Genomic DNA, 20,410 nt, shown 5'->3' on the forward strand with positions numbered 1-20,410 from the left:
TTTCACTATATAGAGAAACGGAAAGAGACACCGTGATCAGTCAATCGCCACCACCTGTAGCTCACCTGCTTCCTGGTACCGCCCCCTTGAGCTCACTGCACCACTCCTCCCCTGCAGCTGAGCTAGGGACCACACCTCCACCACAGCTAGCAAAAGAGATGTGCATAAAGCGCATTCAAATTCCTCCCTGAGTGGTTCATAACCCCACAAACAGCTCTCCACACCATTGCTGGGTTTGCCAGCATAGATGCCCCCTCATTAGGTTTACTGGCTAATGCACAACAGGTGTGTCAGTCACCTCACCTGACACTGCTGCAGCTGAACCCAAAACCACACCCCACTATGACAAGGAGAAAAGTACTGACACGTATACAAGACTGAAGGAGGAAAAATGGAAGCAAGGAAACAGAGACATGGAATCAGTGGGGAATACTGGAGTAACAATACGAATAGGAGCCAGTCTTCTAAGAAATAACAAATCAAAACTAAAAAAAAAACCATCACAACGACCCTGGACCATGACATTTTTTTCAGCATGGTTGGGTTTGTGTTGACGTTATAGAGGCAGCTCTCCCCCTGCATGGACGCATGCAATTAATCTTGTTTTTGTGTTTATGGAAACAGTTTAAAGCAATTTTTATTTAAGATATGGAATACTGCCATTAGATGGTAAATGTGTATTTATTACATTTTAATAAACATAGTACATGTGTAATATTGATTTAACATAGATAGTATTGATGCTAACAATGAATGAACTGGTCTAAACATCAGGAGAGATTATGTAACACATATTCATAATGAATTGGCAAATATGTCGCGCCCTTTCCTTACATTGCCTAATACACAAACATGACTTATCGTCGCAGCAAGCTGACGTAGTTCAGATGGATATATAAATGCTTCCCGGCACAGGACAGTTAAAGATCCGTCACTCTCTCTCTCTCTTCGTATTTCTTTCGTGTGTGTTGCAAGTTGCTGGACTGTGATGGAGCGCTGGCAGGGAAGAGTGGCTCTGGTGACCGGCGCCTCGGTTGGGATTGGGGCGGCAATAGCGGTAGAGCTGGTCCGGCTCGGTATGAAAGTGGTGGGCTGCGCCAGGGACGTCGGCAAAATCCAGGTTTGTTTTGAAGTGAAAACTCCTTTTCAGCAAAGAGCAACAGCTGCATTTTTTTAAAAGTGTTTTTGTGTGTGTTTTTTTATTTGTTTTGTTTGTTGTTGGGGGATATGCATACTCATGATTATGTTGATACAGCAAAAATGATGAGAGGCTGGACAGTAGCAGATTTTATGGCAGTTAAATAAACCTGCAGAACGAGCTTTGCAACACATAATCCACTGTAAGACTGAAATGAACTATAAGTCTTTGTAAAGTTTTTTTTCTTTTACCGCCGTTATACAGTATTATAATATTGCATGCTGACTGTTTGGTAAATCAGATTCAATGTAAAAGTTCACTGCTAATAGATTTTCAGTTAAGTCCAGCACAGAAACAGAAAGCTGGGCAAAAATTAACTGACGACACATGAAGGATTTAGAGTTTAACGGCTTGAAGAATATTTGTATATTATGCAAGTCCTGGTTTCAACTGTCTTTCTTTGTTCTCTCGATATAGCCAAACAAAATGAATCTGTATGATAATGAATATAATGCATGTATTTATAGATATAGCACTTTTCAAAACCCTTCTTTGAGGATCAACAAGGTGAGAAACATTGGTAACTAAACTGCAGAATAAACTGTGGGGAAAATTACAGGTTTTTTTTAAATAACAATTTGAAATGAATTGTAAAGTGAAGGACTTAAAAGCAGGACTCAGCCCAGGTTGAATGATAGAAAACACAAACAATATGACAAAGACTACAAGAAGAAGGACTGGACTATTTGTACACATCCAGCAGCTTAACTGTTTACAGTCTACAGTTTTCCACATATGAAATGAGTGATCTTCCTTGTGAGGGTCTCGGTTATAATATACTGTCAGAATGTTTTCATGTTAAAATAGTTTTTGTTTTTTAAGGTACTGTACAGCAGGCTTGGTGCAGTGGCGTGTCTAGAAAATTTTTGTTGGGGGGGCCAGGTAGGGGCACAGATTTGGAGAAGGGTGGCAGATTTAATTGGCAGATAATGTTTTAAAAAAAAATTCTACCAACCCTTAACCATAATTCAATAATCCTATAAACCTAATAACCAAATGCACTTTTAACTCTTATTAGAATGAGATTTTAACCACTACGGTGCAAAGTTTTTAGATACTGCGTTGATAAAGTACAAGAGATACAATCAGTGCTTTGTCAGTGTTTACTCAGCATTCAAGGACAGCAATATTTGCATAGTATTTTTACTGACATATACTGCACATATGTTTTGGGCAAAAACATTTTTGAATATTAAAATACGAACATTTGTAGCAAACAATTGACAAATTAGCCATTCCAATGCAAAACTTTCTCTGCCTGTTAAAAAAAGAAGATAATCTTCTCACAAACTGGTGTTTGATTTTGAAACAGGAAAAAAGTGGAGAAACAACTGAAAAGACTAATATTTGAATAAAACCTGAAAGCAAGTAAATACTTTCTATGCTGCCTTATGGTAAACTTTGGTAATATTGATAAAGAACAACACTGGCTGATGATGAAATACATTCAGCTGGCATGGTGACACTGCCAGTATAACCTGCAGGGCTGGACTGGGACAGAAAATCGGGCATTTTGACTACAGACCGACCCACCAGGTATTAAAGCCATAAAGCCTTTGAATGAAAACAAACCCTGTTGTGACAGTGATGTACAGTCTTTTTGGTATATGTATGATTTCTATACATTTTACGCCAGATAAAAACTTTGGTTGTAAGATTTAGATAATTATTTAATAAAAGCTAGATATTTTAAATGAGAATAGGAAAGAAAAGTATTTCTTTGTGCCCCCTTTCCCTGTTAATGCCCTACCTGGCCCCCTGGCAAAACTTTGCTAGACCCGCCCCTGCACAGTTACCAGCTGTCAGCTACATAAAAAAGGATCCTGGTGGGTGGTCTTCACGTTTCCCTCTCACCAGATATCCAAACGACATCATGACCAGCAGCTTTACAGCTGTGGCTCCAGCAAACATCAGCTGATACTAGAAATTAATATTAAATAAATTCTAACAACAGCCGATCAAGCTTAAACGTGCTGCTGTTGTTTAGCGCGACATCTGCTGGTTTCGTCTTTCTGGAGCAAAGTGGGCGATAATGAAAAAACAAGAGAGAAAAGCCGATCAGCTGATCATCGATCAGTTTCATGATTGAAGTAGCAACAGGAGAGGGAGGATGAGAGAAGAGGCAGCTGTGCAGCGTAAAGACAGAATAAATCCAGCTTTGTGTCTTTTTCCATTCTAGCTGAAGTTCGGGACAAACTGCGTCTCTTCTCAGCTCAACACGAAACGTGTAATATTTTCTCTGATTGAGGGACCATTCCATTTTTTTAAGGAGCCGTTGGCAACTCTACTAACTAACCTTATGAATAAAATAAAGTTCACTATCAGTAACATCATAGCAACCGAACAGCTGTATAAAAACTCCAAGCTGGCTAGAACGCAGTATGAGTTATTGCAACTGACAGTAAAAAGTCAGCACAACGAAAATAAACTCCACCTAAACTTAGTTCATATCTGACCCAGATAGACTGCAGGTCATAACTTCTTACCTGAAGTTCAGTTCACCTGACACTCGGACTGGCGGCTGCCTCGGGGCTCTCCTCCTGCCTCCCCTTCCCTCATCCACCTGCTGCCTCTGTGGAAGCCCCGCCATAGCCACCACCAAACAACGGAGTTATTTCTACACATCGACCTGCATCTGGCCAATCCACCACCTCTCATTGTTCATGCCGTTACAAAAAAAATAAAAAATAAGTCAAATAAGCCCGATGGCCAGTCCAGCTATGTTAACCTGCAACCAAATCTGCAGCTCCATACAGCAACGTTACGACTTAGATTACATCTTATAACTCATAACTCGTATGTTAGCTGCCCTCAGTAGCATACTGTCTGAAATATTCCACGGCTGCAATAATTCTTTAAGTGTTATTTTTTCCTTGGTATTCTAATTTCGCCGAAGTTTACTAAACTCAACAAACTTAATATTACTTACCGGGACATTTATTCTGTCCTCATTTTCTTTCACCGAAAAATTGTTTCCTGCAGTGACGTCTTTCGTGCTTGGCTCTCCTACCTTTGCTAACGTGATGCACATAGCGCAGAAGCCGATGCTGCATTCACTTACACTCGGATATCTGAGCGTCACCGTGAAAACATAATCGGACATTTGATATTTGATTGAATTTTATTGTTTTGCCTTTGGGGTGGCACCTGGGGTGGCCAGTCTGGTTGGGGGGGTGGCCTGTGCCCCCCCAGGCCACCCCGCTGGACACGCCATTGGCTTGGTGAACCAGTGAGGGCAGGATGTGTTCAGACATGGGATTTCCAGTTTTGGACAAATTACTGAAATGAGTTGTGAAATACAAGCTCAAAACTTAAAGCAAATCTTAAACATATTTACAGTAACCTTACATATACATTTGAAGGGCAGTGTTATACGACACTAATGTTATTTTGAAGCTGAACCTCTGTCATCGTTTCCTTTTTGGTTTCAGAAACTGGCAACAGAGTGTCGGAGCGCCAGCCACCCTGGTGTTTTGGTCCCATTCAAGTGTGACTTGAGCAAAGAGGAGGAGATTCTGGCCATGTTTGCAGCGATCAAGGAACAGCACAAAGGCGTGGACGTCTGCATCAACAACGCTGGCTTGGCTCACCCAGAGCCGCTGCTAAACGGCAAAACCAACAGCTGGAAGAACATGATGGATGTAAGAGCTCAGAAATGTTTTAGAAAATCTGCAGCTGTGTGAAAGTTGAGAAATGGCTTCGCCTGCAGAACACTGAAGTGAACTTCAATGATCACTCTAACGTTGACTCATCCGTAAGCTAAGAAAGAACGTTTAGTTTTATCACCGTAGTAGGTAAATCACTACAACAGAAAACAATCGGAAAGCAACCCAGCTCATAATATCACAAAACTAAATAGCTGAGAAAGGTGAAAAAAAATAAATAACTAAACAAAAAATACACAAAAGTGGGTAAAAAAAAAATATTGAAAAAATACAAGAAATTTGTTCATTCAAAATATTGTCGTTACTATTTTCTGCGGTTTTTGCAGTTATTTAATCTAAACAAACTATTCAAAATTTTGCTTTTTTTATATTTTGAATATTTAAATTTTGATGTTTAATGTCACTGTCATGGAGAAAAATTTCAGCTGCAGCAGACTTATATATGACAGACAGAAAAAAAATATTTCAATGTAAATAAACCAGTGTGACCAGTTTTCCAACAAGTCATCCATTAATCACACTGTAAATCACATTTTGTGTAAAAGTTCACTGTAAATAGGTGGGGTACATTATGCTCAGTTTAATCCATCCCAAAAACAGGAAGTATTCTTCAACCGAACTCATGAATCATCTGAATTACAAAATTATTACACAATTTGACAAAACTCAGAGTTAAAAAGGTACACAAGTGGCCAAAAACTACTTAATGCTTCTTATGCACAAGAAACAAAGAGTAAAGGAGTCATTTGGAAAGTGTTGATTTTCCTGGTTGTTTATTTCACTGCTTGGTTTCTTACAGGTGAACGTTCTTGCACTGAGCATCTGCACACGGGAAGCTTATCAGTCAATGAAAGAGAGAAACGTGGACGATGGGCACATCATAAATCTCAACAGGTGCAGTTTTATTTGTTGATGAATAATGATGGGATTTGTGAAGTCTGTTGACTTAATCATCAGAAAAATATCTTGACCATTACCATCATGATTGTCCAGGACTCTTTAAACCCTTTTCACATCAAATATTTGGTTAACAGGAAAAGCACAGATGGTGGTATTAACAATACTGCTAGCTCTTTGACATGGAGATTATTATCAAGGCAAGACACTGTTAGGCCTTTTACACATATTTTCCACTGTTATTGTTCTTTTTTATCTTATTCATATCCCCTGGTCTGACCTGATGTAGACTTGTGAGAGTTTCCTAACATAGGCTAGATTTTTTTTAAACCTTAAAGCAGCACCCAGTGAAAGTACAAGGGCTCTAGTACCACGTCTTACTGTACAAAATGGATTATGCTGAAAGGTAATTTATGGACTTTTTAGTCCAGTTACACCAAATTACATGTTGCCTACAGCATAAGCTTCTTTTACCCAACATGCACAACACCATATCCTGGATCAGACAATAGAATAAAGCCACCATTGTGTATTTACCTATTTATTTTATTTGTTATACTGTTAAAAAGGTCTGTAGCTCTCTGTTATTAAAACATTTAGGAAGCAAAAAGAGTCAAACCCCATGTCAGGGGTTCACTAGTATAATAATTAGTTTAATTAACTGTTAATTTGAAAAAAGTGCCAGACAGTAGTGAAAAATGTCTATCACAATATCCTAAAACCTAAAGTGACATCTTCATTTTAATTAATTGACCAACCAGCAATTCAGAACCTAAATATGATTGGGGATTTTTCTCATATGAAGATCTGAGATCAGATCACTGTATCAGTCTTGGTAAATGCTGATTTGGTAACAGCTTGTAAACCTTCTGTTGCAGCGTGTGTGGACATCACGTCTTACCTGTTGCTGATATACATTTCTACACCGCCACCAAGTATGCTGTGACCGCTCTGACTGAGGGCCTGAGACAGGAGCTGCGTGCAGATAAGACCCATATCCGAGCCACGGTGAGTATTTAAAAGACACCAATTGACTCCAAATGTGTCTTTAATACCAAGATCGGCTGCTTTGAGACACATACACATTGTTTACTGAAATTTCCATTTTTGTTTTTTCTCAGTGCATTTCTCCTGGTTTAGTGGACACAGAATTTGCAGCACGGCTCCACAGTGAAAATCCCGAGAAAAAGGATGGGATATATGCTGCGTATAAGGTAAAACCATTAATCCTACAGTTTGTGTATTTGATTTGATTACTCAGATAAAAATAATTTAAGCATTTTTTCACTTCTTTGACAGTCTTTGGAAGCAAAAGATATCGTCAGTGCTATCGCATATGTGCTCAGTGCTCCTCCTCATGTTCAGGTTTGTAATTTTCACTTTTACAACTGTTTTTTGACTCATTGGATTTTGCTCTGCAACATTCTTATTATCACAAGTTTACTTATAATAATAAAGCATTATTTAACTTTTTTTCAGATTGGAGACATTCACATTGAAGCTGTGTAGCACAAGTCACTGAAGTTGTTCCCTCGGCAACCGCAATATTTTTGTGGCCTTCCTGTTTTCAAAATGGCCTCTGAGGATGTTACTATCACTGTGTGTTTCTTCAGTCTCTTTGACAAGTTGCATCATGTGCTCTGTCATATAATCTTACGCCTTAACTACATTTATCAGGGTGCTGAAACATTTGTACTGAAAAGTTTGAATGTATGAAATAAAATGATTTTCAGGGGACATTTATTGCGCTCCAGTATTTATTATTAATATATATAGGATATTTCATTTAAAAAACAGTTTATGATGGAAAGAATTCAACCAGTATAAATTATAAAACAATAAAAAATTCTGAAATATACATTTAACTACTCAACATAAATCCCTTGGGTTTATTTCAGGACAGGCAGCATAAAAATCTACTACCGGTAAATTAAATATCCCAAATTTTATTCTATTGCCTTTATTCTGAAAACACTAAAATAATAATAATATAGAATATATATATTCTATATTATCCATCCATCCATTTTCTTTCGCTTATCTGAAGAGGGAAGTTACATAAACAATTCATTAAAGAAACATCCAAGTAAAGTTGGCAACACTACTCACAGTAAGCACTCTGAGTAACAGGAAAAGTGCCGACCGAGCTATTAATAATAATAACTGCACTATGACACTGAAATAATTATCTGTTGCATTCAAGCAAAACAAGAAATCCAACAGTGATTATGTTGGCCCCAGGGATTCTTTTAGGTGTCTCCTCCACTGATATTGTTCCTCTTTGTACACTATTTACTGTGTCTCTCACTTGATCTTGTTTTACCTGATCTAGACGTGTGAATTGCCAAATTATAACTCCGCAGGTTGGATTTTTTAAAACCTAAAAGCAGCACCCAGAGAAGATGCAGGAGTCTCGTACCACCTTGTTACTGTATGAATTTGTGCAGAAAAGACCCACATTCGAGCCACAGTCACAGTTAAAGTACACCCCAAGCTGCTATGAGATACATATACATTGCTTCCTTCAGCTTCCTCACTATCCACCTTTTTTGTGCATCTCTCCTGCTTTACTGGACACAGAATTTGCATCACGGCTCCACAGTGACAATCCTGTGAAAAAAGCTCCTACAGTTCATGTATTGTTTATGTTATTAAACCACATTTCACCTCCTGTATCAAGGTTCAACTCTCTTTTATACCCTGTTACAAAATTTCCCGGGTAGGGGAAATAACAACAAATTCTTTTGAAAATATTTTTTTATTATATTAGCGTCAAATTTTCAGGACAACATCAAAAAGTTCTTTCATGACCAGTTTGATAGCACTTTGTTAAATGTAATAAAGAAATAAAAAAATGCCAGTAGAATATATGACAGGGTCACATGGTGCAACTTCTCAAAGACACTAAAAAACACAGTGACGGTAACATCCTCACAGACTGTCATAAGAGGTAGGTCACAGTTAAACATGCGACAGAGGAAGTGCATCATGTTCCAGCATTTTTAAGAAGAAGACAGTTAACTCTTGGACAAATTTCCTTATTGTTTCTTTCCGTATTCTGTAAATTAATCTTGCTGTGTTGAGTAGTCAGATGAGTCGATCACACCACCTTAATGTGAAGACTACCCTGGTCCTGGAGTTGCTGGGGCAACAAAAGCTGCATGACACCTACTGTAAAGCTTCGAGCAGAATTTCTCCAATCTGAAAGAAAAGTTATGTGAATGTTATATGATCATCTTAAATTATTATAAGGAAAGTGTTGTTATTTAAAATGCTAAAGAGGAAAGTTCAAAACAGAAAGGACTGAAAATAAAGAGAAAAATCACAAACCTGAACATGAGGAGGGGCACTGAGGACGTACGTGACAGCACTGGCAATGTCTTTCGCTTCCAGAGCCTGTTAGAGAAGTGCCAAATGTGTCATTTAATTTTATCTGAATGATCATGTCAACCCTCCACAAACTGTAGGATTAATAATTTTACCTTATATGAGGCATATATGCTAGCCACTTCATCAGGATTGTTGGCCCGTGATATAAATTCTGTCGCCACTAAACCGGGAGAAATGCTCTGAAAAGGAGATAATGATTAAAGAACTGTAGGATCTACTGTGCATGTGTCTCACAGCAGCTTATACTTGTTTTAACTGCACTTTTCCAGTTGGTTACAGTGTGTTTTAAAGCCTTACTGTGGCTCGGATATGACTCTTTTCAGCACGCAGCTCCTGTCTCAGGCCCTCAGTCAGAGCAGTTACACCATACTTGGTGCCGGTGTAGAAATGTATATCAGCAAAATCAAAGACTTGATGTCCACACAAGCTGCAACAGGAGTTTTATAAGCCATGAACGAACAAATTCATTTTAAACTATTACTAGTACTTTTTTCAGATTAACTAGCAATTAAAGTAATCATTGCCCTAGTAAAGTCCTTAAACAAAGATCTGTTATTTCCCTTCTTAAATCTTGTAATAATGATGTGATTACAAGATAATTCTGATCTACAAACATTTTCCACAATAGAAAAAATCAAATCAATAAATAATGATTACTGCATTTCATTTAGTGGCTCGAGGTTTAAGTGAATGAAGCACGGTCTGTTGCAGTAGGAAACGTGTTTTTGGCTGGCTGCCGGCGGAGCTCACGGGCGCGTCACTGCAACCCCCCCTGGCTTCTGCTCCGCGGCTGCTGAGTGAGCCCTCATCTGGGACTCTCCTCAGCTCTTTCTGGGACAGTGGTGCGGCTGCCCCTCTGTTGGTCTTCCTTGGTCTCTTGTGTTCTGGGGGCCTCTGGATGTCTGAAGTTTTGATCTCCTCCATACCTGCTTCATGCCCTGGAGGACGGGGCAGTGCCCCCCCCCCACACCCTCTAGCAGATCATTACATGAAGGAACCTTTTAAAAAAACAAGCGCGTCCATGCTCACAGGTGTACACACGGGTGCTCACACCCACAAACTACACCCTTTTTGGCTCCTACCTCAAAGCACACTGCGTTCTGTTGATCTTATGTGCTGCACAATAATGTTTAATATTTAGTATTTACTGTCATATTCCCATATATCATTGTGATGTTGTTTATTCTATTACTCTTGTTCTCTTCTGCTTGTTTTCTTTTTTCTTTCTCAGCAGGTGATCCAGGTGATTGATATATGCATTTTTTTTTCTGCCCGTTCTGTTGGTTTTTGTTTTTTGCCCTTCTCCCCCGTCCCTCTTCTCAGCTGTTTCTCTTTCCCTCTTTCTTTCTCCCCTTCTTTCCCCCAGTCAAGTCTGTCCCGTATTCAGCAAGTGAAAATAAAATAAACAATAAAAGGTGAATCAAATGGACCATTACGGCAAGGCTGGGATGGTCAGTTTGGTAAAGTAAATCCGTTGGGCATCTTTCTTTGCCTTTAGACAACAATTCTGATGGCAAAAGAGCCAAACGGGACAGGCAAACAAAAAAAAAAAAAAAAAAGGAAACATGTTTTTGGTGTCACTGGACCAAAAGCCCATAAATGATCTTTATCCATATTGTAATTCTTATAGTAACAAGTGGTACTATATTCCGCACCTCCTCTAAGCTTGTTTTTGGGTTTCAGAAAATCTAGTCTATGTTAGGAGAATTTGGCTTCTTGCAGGTCTACATCAGTTCAGAGCAGGGGAGATTTATCAGACAAGAAACACAAAGAGGAACAACATCAGTAGAGAAAATACAGAAAGACATGCCCAGGCGAGACAGATTTAATCTGTCTTGCCCAGGCAAGACAGATTTAAACATTGTTGTGTGTTGCATTATTTGGCTTGAATTCAACAGATAGTCATCTCTATGCATAAGAACCATGAGTACCGGTATTGTTAATAGTACCATCTTTGCTTTTCCTGTTAGCCAAATGTGTGCTTTGAAAAAGGTCTGTTGAGTCATGTTGCTACAGGATGGTCTTAATCAGACTAAATGATGATTAGAATCATATTATGACATTTATGTGACATTTAAATCGACAGATTTCAAAGTTCTGTCACTTTCTATTAGCAAGTAAAACTGCACCTGTTTATGTTTATGATGTGCCCATCGTCCACGTTTCTCTCTTTCATTGACTGATAAGCTTCACGTGTACAGATGCTCAGTGCAAGAACATTCACCTGTAAGAAACCAAGCAGAGAAATAAACAACAAAGAAAATCAAAATTCTCCAGGGGAGTTGTTTGCATACTTTCATGGAACTTTTCAACTTTCTGAGTTTCGTCCTATTGCACTTATTTTAACAAACTATGTTGTTTTGCAGGATTTTAGGACAACAACTTTGTAATTCAGATGAGAGTCATGACTTTGGTTGTATCAGACTTTCTTTTTTTGTGATGGATTATACTCAGCAGAATGGGATTTAATGGATGACTTGTTTGGAAATGGTTATACTGGTTCATTTACATAAAAATGAACTTTCTTTCTCTCTGTCTAATATAAGCCTAATGCAGCTGAAAATTTTCTGCATGATAGTAAGTTTAGTTCTGTCCAAATTTCTGTTTTTGATATGGACTAAATTGAAAGTTTCATGTTTCATATTCTAAAAACTATGAACAAATCGACTCAAAACTGATCATTTAATTGCTCTTCTGGGAAACCACTCCTGTGAATGCTTCTTTCAAACAGAACTGCAGATAATTTTTTCTAAAATAACTCTGAGCTCTTACATCCATGATGTTCTTCCAGGCACTGGTTTTGCCACTTAGCAGTGGCTCTGGATGAGATAAGCCAGCGTTGTTGATGCACACATCCACGCCTTTGTGCTGCTCTTTGATCACTGCAAACATGGCCAGAATCTCCTCCTCTTTGGCCAAGTCACACTTGAAAGGAACCAAAACACCAGGGTGGCCGGCGCTCTGACACTCTGCTGCCAGTTTCTGAAACCAAGAAGGGAATGATGACAGAGGTTTAGCTTCAAAATAACTCTGCCCTGTAATTACTGTAAATTTGTGGATTTCAGTTTTCATAACACAGCTGATCAGTAACTTTGTACAACACTGGAAGTCAGATTTTTGTCTCCAACTGCAAAAACATTCTTCTCACTGGGTCTCAACTCATGTCTGAACACATCCTGCCATCAGCTGTTTCATCAGATCTGCTGCACAGTAGCTTATCTTTCTATCTCAAAAGCAACAAGATTATTTTAGTAGGAGGAGGAGTTTTTATCTGACTGGAGCATTTTTACTTAACAAAACATTCTACTGAACCACTGCAGACTGTAAAAAATTCCGCCCCCAAACATGTTTGAATAGTTCTGTCTAGAGCAGGGGTGTCGAAGTCCTGACCTCGAGGGCCGGTGTCCTGCAGGTTTTAGATAATTCCCTGGGTCAACACACCTGAATCAAATGATTAGTTCATTACCAGGCTTCTGGAGAACTTCAAGACACGTTGAGGAGGTAATTTAGCCTTTAAATCAGATGTGTTGGATGAAGGGCACAACTAAAACCTGCAGGACACCGGCCCTCGAGGCTTGGACTTCAACACCTGTGGTCTAGACTCTAGAGTCATCAGCTCATATGTGTCCAGCCTTCTGTTTGTGTGTTGGACTAAATTAAAAATCTATTAACAGTGAACTTTTACACATAATCTGATTCATAGCATTACAATAGATTATTGTAAAGCTGGTTTTTCAGGTTTATTTAGTGTTAGTCAGATAAACTGTTCAACTTTTGCCCAGCCGCTCCCTCTGTTCTTTTTTGCTAGGTAACAGTGAACATATATATAAATATAAATATAGACTAAAAAATATAAAATGCAACAGCCGAGATCGAAATACACTAAGTGATAGATGCAGGCCTGGTCTATCAAAATGTTCTTTTCTTTTTTAATCAGGTTCGTACAGCTGTTGTTGGGCTAGAACATCTTAGTTGCAATGTAGAAATGAAGTTACCTTTTAGCTATTAGCTTGTTATTATCAAATTGCTTTAACCATGAGCCATTTATTTTTCCCTGAGTCTCTTCCTCTCTCTACCTTATTCGTTAACTACACCTTCCTCTGTTTCTTCCTCACTCTCTTGTTGGGACTGCTTGACCTCTTGCGCTCTCCATGGCTAATGCTGTGCCTCTATTCTGAGAGCACATAAATAATTTTTGCAAATGTTGCATTTTAAGGAGACAATTATTTTGAACAAACAAAATTCATTTCAGTGTTTGCTATTATACATATACACACACAATAACTGCCATTCTCGCTCAGTTGTTGGCATTTGCTCTTGCTCAGATCTCTGCTCTGTGTGCTCTCAGTATGTCGCTTCTGCTGTCAACATCTCTGCTCCCTGCACACTCAACTTTTTCTGTACATGGTTATAAATATGCCAAAAAAACCAACTAATTACAGACTTGAATTCAAAATGAGTGGCTGTTTTGGTCTCCAATCAGCTCGCTAGCCACTGCATTCAGGAAACACAAATGTAGCTAAATCCAGTGAAGTGGTTTGGTTTAAACTAGATTAAAACCAACATAAAAAAATATATATTTTACAATCAAATAATTAAAAATACTAACCGAAAATGTTCTTAACTACACTATTATTTTGTGTCTATGTGGATAATAGCAAACACTGAAATACATGAATTCTGTACATGAATTTTGTACATGAAAATAATTCTCTACTCAAAATGCGACATTTGTTCTTGCAAAAATTATTTACGTACGTTTAGAATAGAGACACAGAAATAAAGCCATGAGCTACAGCAGGCTCTTGTGAATGCCAGGGCTTTATATCAGCTGTTTCTGGTACTACTGCACTGCTAACATGTTGGTTAATTTGACACACTTTGCTGTATCTATTTCTTGTTTATTTTTCTCTCTTAGTTTTTTCCCCTCTTTTCTTTCTTCGTTTGTATCCCGCTTTATTAACACTAACTCTGTTCTAGGGTGCGTAGGTGCACACGGAAAGTAGGAGGGGCCAGAGGCGTTAAGAGATTTGATTGAAAATTAAAATTGAACTAATGCAAACAAGAAGAAAAAAATCAGCCCCCTACAAATGCTTCGGCCCACAGGGAAAATACCCGGTATACCAGATTACCAGTCCGGTATTGTGCCAAAAAGTGATTACCTGCCAAAAACTGATTTCCAATGTTTCCGTGTGTTTTTTACGTGTAATATCGTATCGTATGTTGCTAAATAGACTTTGGTGAACAGGTATTACAAAGGGGTTATATATAAAATTAAAAAATGACCTGTTTCTCAAGTATCTTTGTAACTGGTTATAATGTAACCAGTTACAATCAGCTCCCTTTTGTCACTTAAAATATGTTTACAGAACTATTTTTGCTTTTGTTGCAATTTCAGCTGTCCTCTTGGCCAGATTACTCTTAAAAGAGACATTTTTAAAGTCAACAGAATTTTTTTTAAGTGCATAAATAAAGGATACTGTTGAGCTAGTTAATAGGTATGCCCTCGTTGTCATCTGTTGTGATTTTATTTTGAAAGGATGCTTCCTGTTATGCTGCAGAGTGCACGCGAGAGTGCAATAATAAAAACTAAGTGTTGTTCCGGTGAAAAGCCGATGCCCCACGTGTGATTATTCCTCCGTCTAGACAATATAAGTATCTTCAATATTCATGCAGATTCCGCTGGAAGACCCGTCTCTGCTAACAGGTTATGGGCCCAGGAAAACATTGAAGCTACGCCAGGGGAAAGTTTACCACCAGAAAAGTCGCAAAGTACAGCGTGTTCGGTGAGGGCTAGCGTGCTAAGTTAGCACCATGAATAAGCGTGCTGGTGAACCCAGTGGCCGATGGGCAAGGTTGGTTTTTGACGGAGATGAGAAGAATTATGAACTGTGGGAGACAAAATTTTTGGGACATCTTAGATTACAAGGTCTAAAAGACACAATATTGAAAAGTGATGACGACGAAGATAAGAATGCCCAGGCCTATGCAGAGTTAATACAGTTCCTGGATGATAAGAGTTTATCGCTCGTGATGAGAGAAGCTGCCGATGATGGACGCGAGGCACTGAAAATTTTAAGAGACTATTATGCAGGAAAAGGTAAACCAAGAATTATCAGCCTTTATACCGAACTGACTTCTCTGAAGAAAGCAAGCAGTGAGAGCGTCACGGAGTACATCATACGCGCAGAGACATTTATTACAGCCCTGAGAAATGCTGGAGAGACACTTAGTGATGGTCTGCTTGTAGCGATGGTGTTAAAAGGTTTACCAGAAACATTTAAACCTTTTTCCGTTCACATTATGCAAAGTGAATCAGAAATCAAGTTTGCGGAATTTAAAACGAAACTCCGCAGCTATGAGGACACTGAGAAAATGCGCTTAATGGAACAAGAGGATAACATCATGAAGGCGAGAGTGCAACCCAGCGTGAGACCCGCAGCAGCTGCTAATGACCACAGGAGAGACATGTCAGACATAGTCTGTTTTAAGTGTGGCCAGAGCATGCCGCTACAGACAGTGGTGCGGTCACTGTAGGAGCAACACCCATCGAGAGTCGACTTGCAGGAGACGACAACGGAATGATGAAGCACGCACAGCCTCGGAGGAGGGCGACAACGCAGAGAGCGACGACACTTATGTCTTCCGGATGAGCGATGACTACGCGGCACCTCAACAGCCACAAGACATCAGGACCAAAGGCCTAATGGTGGATACTGGCGCAACATCACACATCCTGAATGATAAAACAGCGTTCAAGAAATTTAATGACGACTTCCAGCCGGGAACGCACTGTGTGGAATTAGCTGATGGCACCAGGTGTAAAGGAGTGGCTGAAGGCAGAGGAGATGCAGAGGTGTGCTTGATTGACAGCAGAGGGAGACAGTGTAAAACAACACTGAAAGACGCCCTATGCATTCCCTCATTTCCACAGAATATCTTCTCTGTGAGAGCGGCCACCACGAACGGAGCCACTATCATCTTTAAGAAAGGAAGGAATGTCCTTCAACACAGAGACGGTACAAAGTTTCACATCCATGAGCACAACAGACTTTATTACCTTGAGACTGTAAGTGAGTACGATGATAAGTGTAATAATTGTTTTGATGTGCAGACATGGCATGAAATTTTGGGACATTGCAATCATAGTGACATTCTGAAGCTACAAAATGTGGTTGAAGGTATGAAAATCAAAGGGAAAACTGACAAAGAAAGTTTGAACTGTGAGGTGTGTATTCAGGGAAAATTTGTCCAGACTAGGAATAGAAACCCTGACAGGAGAGCTGAGAAACCTCTCGAGCTGGTACATACGGATCTAGCAGGGCCGATAGATCCAGAATCACGAGATGGACACAGATATGCATTATTGTTTACCGATGACTTTTCCGGTGCAGTATTTGTATATTTTCTCAAAAACAAAAGTGAAACAATGCAAGCAACTGAAATCTTTTTGGCCGATACAGCCCCACTCGGGAAGGTAAAGTGTATCAGGTCAGACAACGGCACAGAGTTCATGGCAAAGAGTTACCAGGTATTGTTAAACAAACATGGAATAAGACATGAAACTTCAGCCCCATATTCCCCTCACCAGAATGGTACAGCGGAACGTGGCTGGAGAACACTTTTTGATATGGGGAGGTGCATGCTTATTGAGAGTGCCATACCAAAGGAATTATGGATGTATGCAGTTCAAACAGCGGCTATCGTGAGAAACAGATGCTTTAACAACCGGACAGGGCAGACACCTTACTTTTTGCTGACTGGGCGGAAGCCCAATCTATCCAGAATGCGAAAGTTTGGGTGTGAGTGTTATGCTTACAAGCAAAACAAGGGTAAGCTGGATTCTAAGTGTACAAAAGGGATTTTTGTAGGCTACGACAAAAACAGTCCAGCATACAAGGTTTATTTCCCAGACAGCGCCAAAGTGCAAAAGTTTAGGCTGGTTAAGTTTGTAACCAAACACAATGAGGAAAAGCAAACACAAACTGATACGACATCTGAGGATGAAGACATACAGGTGAGGGAGAGACCAAACGTGAACAGGGAAAGCCCCAGTACCAGTTCACAGGAACCAGATACTGACAACCAACCAGAAGTGAACAGTCAGATGCCACTTAGTGATGAGACTGAAAACTCCAGAAGGTATCCTTCTAGAACAAGAAAGAAACCAGATTATCTAAATGAATATGAGTCAGGAGAAGACATTGATGATCAAGTGCTGACTAACATAGACTACTGTTACAGACTGATAAGTAACTCACCCGTGACATTCAGTGAAGCTGCAAGGTCACCCAACTCTAGAGAGTGGAAAGCTGCTATGGATGAAGAAATGCAATCCTTAAAAGAGAACAACACCTTTACCCTAACAATCTTACCTGAGGGAAAGAAAGCAGTGGGGGGTAGATGGGTATATGTGAAGAAAAACAGTGGTGATGGATCAGAAAAATATAAAGCACGGTACGTAGCTAAAGGTTACAACCAGTGTTTTGGGATAGACTATGATGAAACTTTTTCTCCGACTGCTAACCTGACAAGCATAAGAGTATTGATGCAGTGTGCAATACAAGAAAACCTGATTTTGCATCAGATGGATGTAAAAACCGCATACTTGCATGCACCAATAGATTTTGAAGTGTATGTTGAGCAGCCAGAAGGCTATGAAGTAAAAGGAAAAACAGATGAGAAACTGGTCTACAAGCTGGAAAAGTCACTTTATGGGCTTAAACAGTCAGGCCGAAACTGGAACAGGACATTACATGACTATTTGATAGAGAACGGTTTCATGCAGAGTCCTGTAGATCATTGTGTTTACACAAGGAAAACAGGAAAAGAAAAAGTGATCATGATCATATGGGTTGATGATATTATTATTGCAGCCAGTGATGAAAGGGTTTTGAAAACTGTGAAGGAAATGCTAACTGCAAGATTCAAAATGAAAGATATGGGGAAACTCAAACATTTTCTTGGTATTGATTTTGAGCAAACCCAAGATTGTGTAAAAATGTTACAAGAGAGATATGTAGAAAACATACTGGAAAGATTTCAAATGCAAGACTGTAAACCAAGATCAACTCCTTGTGAACAAAGGTTGAACTACAATGATGATGCTGAGAAAATGAACAATGTCAGAATGTACAGAGAGGCAGTAGGTAGCCTTATTTACTTGACCTCTTGCACACGACCAGATTTGAGTTTTGTTGTAAGTAAGCTGTCACAGCACTTCAAAGAACCAGCTGTGGAACATTGGACTACTGTGAAACATGTTCTAAGGTACCTGAAACAATCAAAAGACAAGACATTGTGCTACAGGAAAAGTGACAAAGATTTGAGAGTACAAGGTCACAGTGACTCAGACTGGGCTGCGGATGTGACTGACAGGAGGAGTACTACAGGTTACTGCGTAAGCCTGAATGAAGGAGGTACTTTGGTGTCATGGCGAACAAAGAAGCAGCCAACTGTTGCCTTGTCAACTTGTGAAGCAGAGTACATAGCTTTGGCAGCAACAACACAAGAATGTTTGTACTTGACACAACTGTTGCAAAGCATGTATGAGCATCAAAAGAGACCGCCAAAGATTTTTGAGGACAATCAAGGGACTATTGCATTGGCAAAGAATCCTGTTAACAGACAGAGGTGTAAGCATATCGATATCAAATATCATTTTGTGAGATCAACAGTTAATGCTGGAAATTTGATATTGGAGTATTGTCCGACAGGTCTGATGGTGGCCGATGTTATGACAAAGCCAGCAACAAAGGGGAAGTTATTGAAGTTTGAGAAATATATGTTTGGAGTGTAAACAAATAGTAAAGAAAAACTGTTTCTTTTGGAATGCATGTAAAGCTGACAACGTGAGTGCAAGTGGGGGTGTTGAGCTAGTTAATAGGTATGCCCTCGTTGTCATCTGTTGTGATTTTATTTTGAAAGGATGCTTCCTGTTATGCTGCAGAGTGCACGCGAGAGTTCAATAATAAAAACTAAGTGTTGTTCCGGTGAAAAGCCGATGCCCCACGTGTGATTATTCCTCCGTCTAGACAATATAAGTATCTTCAATATTCATGCAGATTCCGCTGGAAGACCCGTCTCTGCTAACAGATACATAAAAGTCACTGCCAAAAACTAACTGCGGCTACCTTGTTACAGGAATGTTGTTTGTTGCTCAAGATGACTTGATATCATTGATGAGGGATACATTTGAAATATGTTTCACATATTATAGACCAATAAGTTATTTATAGCAGTTTAAATACAAGCAATCAGTTTTTGCCAAATACCGCAGTTTTTGGCAGACAACCACTTTTTGGCACCGGCCCTGGATATAGCTCAAGATACTCTAGTTTTCACTTCAGAACAAACCTGGATTTTTGCGACGTCCCTGGCGCAGCCCACTACTTTCATACAGAGCCGGACCAACTCTACAGCTATAGCCGCCCCAATCCCGCCCGAGGCTCCGGTCACCAGAGCCACTCTGCCACGCCAGCGCTCCATCACAGCGGTAACCTGCTACAAGCACGAAAGAAGCACAAATACGAAGAGAGAGAGCGACGGATCTTTCACTGTCCCGTGTGAGCATTTATATATAGAGAGAGAAACATCTGAGTCATGTCAGTCCGCCTTTTTCTCTCAAACAGCTACAGTTCTCCGCCCTGCAGGGAGGCTTTCAGCCAATCCTGTTGTCAGGTTTATGAAAACAGTTTGAGATAACTTTTACTCTGTGACACGTTACATCATCATTGTTAGAATGACAAACACGTGATGACCAAGTAAAACGCTAATTCTAAATGATGTAAACCGTGCGACGTGAACCTTACACCTTTTTTACTGCCTGTTACTACTGTCAAAGCAATCTATGTTTATGGCTCCGAGCGTGCAGCGACAGTCCCCCAAGGCCTAGTTTATTGTTGAAGCTTAAAGACAACCTGTAAAATATTGTGGGTAATTTAAAGTTTTTTTCTGATTTCCATATTTGTTGTGACCTTGACCTTAACCTAACCTTAACCCAATTTTCACCAAAATTAAAGCTGGAACAGCTCGTGGTGTTATTGATATCTACCATCACACAAAAAATGTAATATGAGATTTTTCTGTTGTTAATTCAGTTTAGTTTGACTTAGTTATTTATTAGTTTCATTGTTAGTTTCTTTTTAGTTGTTACTGTATGGAGGGGTGCAGTTCATTTCCAAGCATTGTTTTGTGTGCATTTGGGTCCTCTATTCTCCACTCCACACAGTCTGCACCTGCTGACTGCGACAACAGGAAA

The 20,410-nt window shown here is 39.5% G+C and overlaps 2 protein-coding genes across 2 annotated transcripts; one reads left to right on the top strand and one right to left on the bottom strand.

Annotated features, from left to right (window-relative positions):
* The first annotated feature begins 854 nt into the window (after nucleotides 1–854).
* LOC147314869 (dehydrogenase/reductase SDR family member 11-like) lies at nucleotides 855–7,491 on the top strand. The gene is made up of 7 exons (XM_086260285.1): nucleotides 855–1,120; nucleotides 4,630–4,839; nucleotides 5,663–5,757; nucleotides 6,639–6,768; nucleotides 6,882–6,974; nucleotides 7,060–7,125; nucleotides 7,240–7,491. The coding sequence occupies exons 1-7, from the start codon at nucleotides 989–991 to the stop codon at nucleotides 7,267–7,269; spliced, it is 756 nt and encodes a 251-aa protein (XP_086116411.1). The 5' UTR covers nucleotides 855–988; the 3' UTR covers nucleotides 7,270–7,491.
* A 744-nt stretch (nucleotides 7,492–8,235) lies between these two features.
* Nucleotides 8,236–19,663, bottom strand: LOC147314870 (dehydrogenase/reductase SDR family member 11-like). The gene is made up of 7 exons (XM_086261977.1): nucleotides 19,507–19,663; nucleotides 11,923–12,132; nucleotides 11,280–11,374; nucleotides 9,448–9,577; nucleotides 9,243–9,329; nucleotides 9,091–9,156; nucleotides 8,236–8,961 (listed from the first exon to the last, which is right to left on the bottom strand). Exons 1-7 carry the CDS (start codon nucleotides 19,636–19,638, stop codon nucleotides 8,929–8,931), a joined length of 753 nt encoding a protein of 250 aa, XP_086118103.1. The 5' UTR covers nucleotides 19,639–19,663; the 3' UTR covers nucleotides 8,236–8,928.
* Between the last annotated feature and the right edge of the window lie 747 nt (nucleotides 19,664–20,410).

This window comes from Aulonocara sp. 'chitande type north' Nkhata Bay, linkage group LG14 (genome assembly GCF_057382095.1).
Source record: "Aulonocara sp. 'chitande type north' Nkhata Bay isolate Kocher_YH1m ecotype deep benthic linkage group LG14, A_spYH_male_GT1.1, whole genome shotgun sequence".
Taxonomy (NCBI): domain Eukaryota; kingdom Metazoa; phylum Chordata; class Actinopteri; order Cichliformes; family Cichlidae; genus Aulonocara; species Aulonocara sp. 'chitande type north' Nkhata Bay.

What these genes read in the sequence shown, in the direction of transcription:
- LOC147314870 (XM_086261977.1), bottom strand. Translation starts at nt 19,638, where the DNA reads ATGGAGCGCTGGCGTGGCAGAGTGGCTCTGGTGACCGGAGCCTCGGGC. An exon ending in CCTGGAAGAACATCATGGAT is followed by an intron (nt 11,375 to 11,922) that starts GTAAGAGCTCAG and finishes GGTTTCTTACAG; the next exon opens with GTGAATGTTCTTGCACTGAG. An exon ending in GTGCCCCTCCTCATGTTCAG is followed by an intron (nt 8,962 to 9,090) that starts GTTTGTGATTTT and finishes CTTTTCTTTCAG; the next exon opens with ATTGGAGAAATTCTGCTCGA.
- LOC147314869 (XM_086260285.1), top strand. Translation starts at nt 989, where the DNA reads ATGGAGCGCTGGCAGGGAAGAGTGGCTCTGGTGACCGGCGCCTCGGTT. An exon ending in GCTGGAAGAACATGATGGAT is followed by an intron (nt 4,840 to 5,662) that starts GTAAGAGCTCAG and finishes GGTTTCTTACAG; the next exon opens with GTGAACGTTCTTGCACTGAG. An exon ending in AGACCCATATCCGAGCCACG is followed by an intron (nt 6,769 to 6,881) that starts GTGAGTATTTAA and finishes GTTTTTTCTCAG; the next exon opens with TGCATTTCTCCTGGTTTAGT.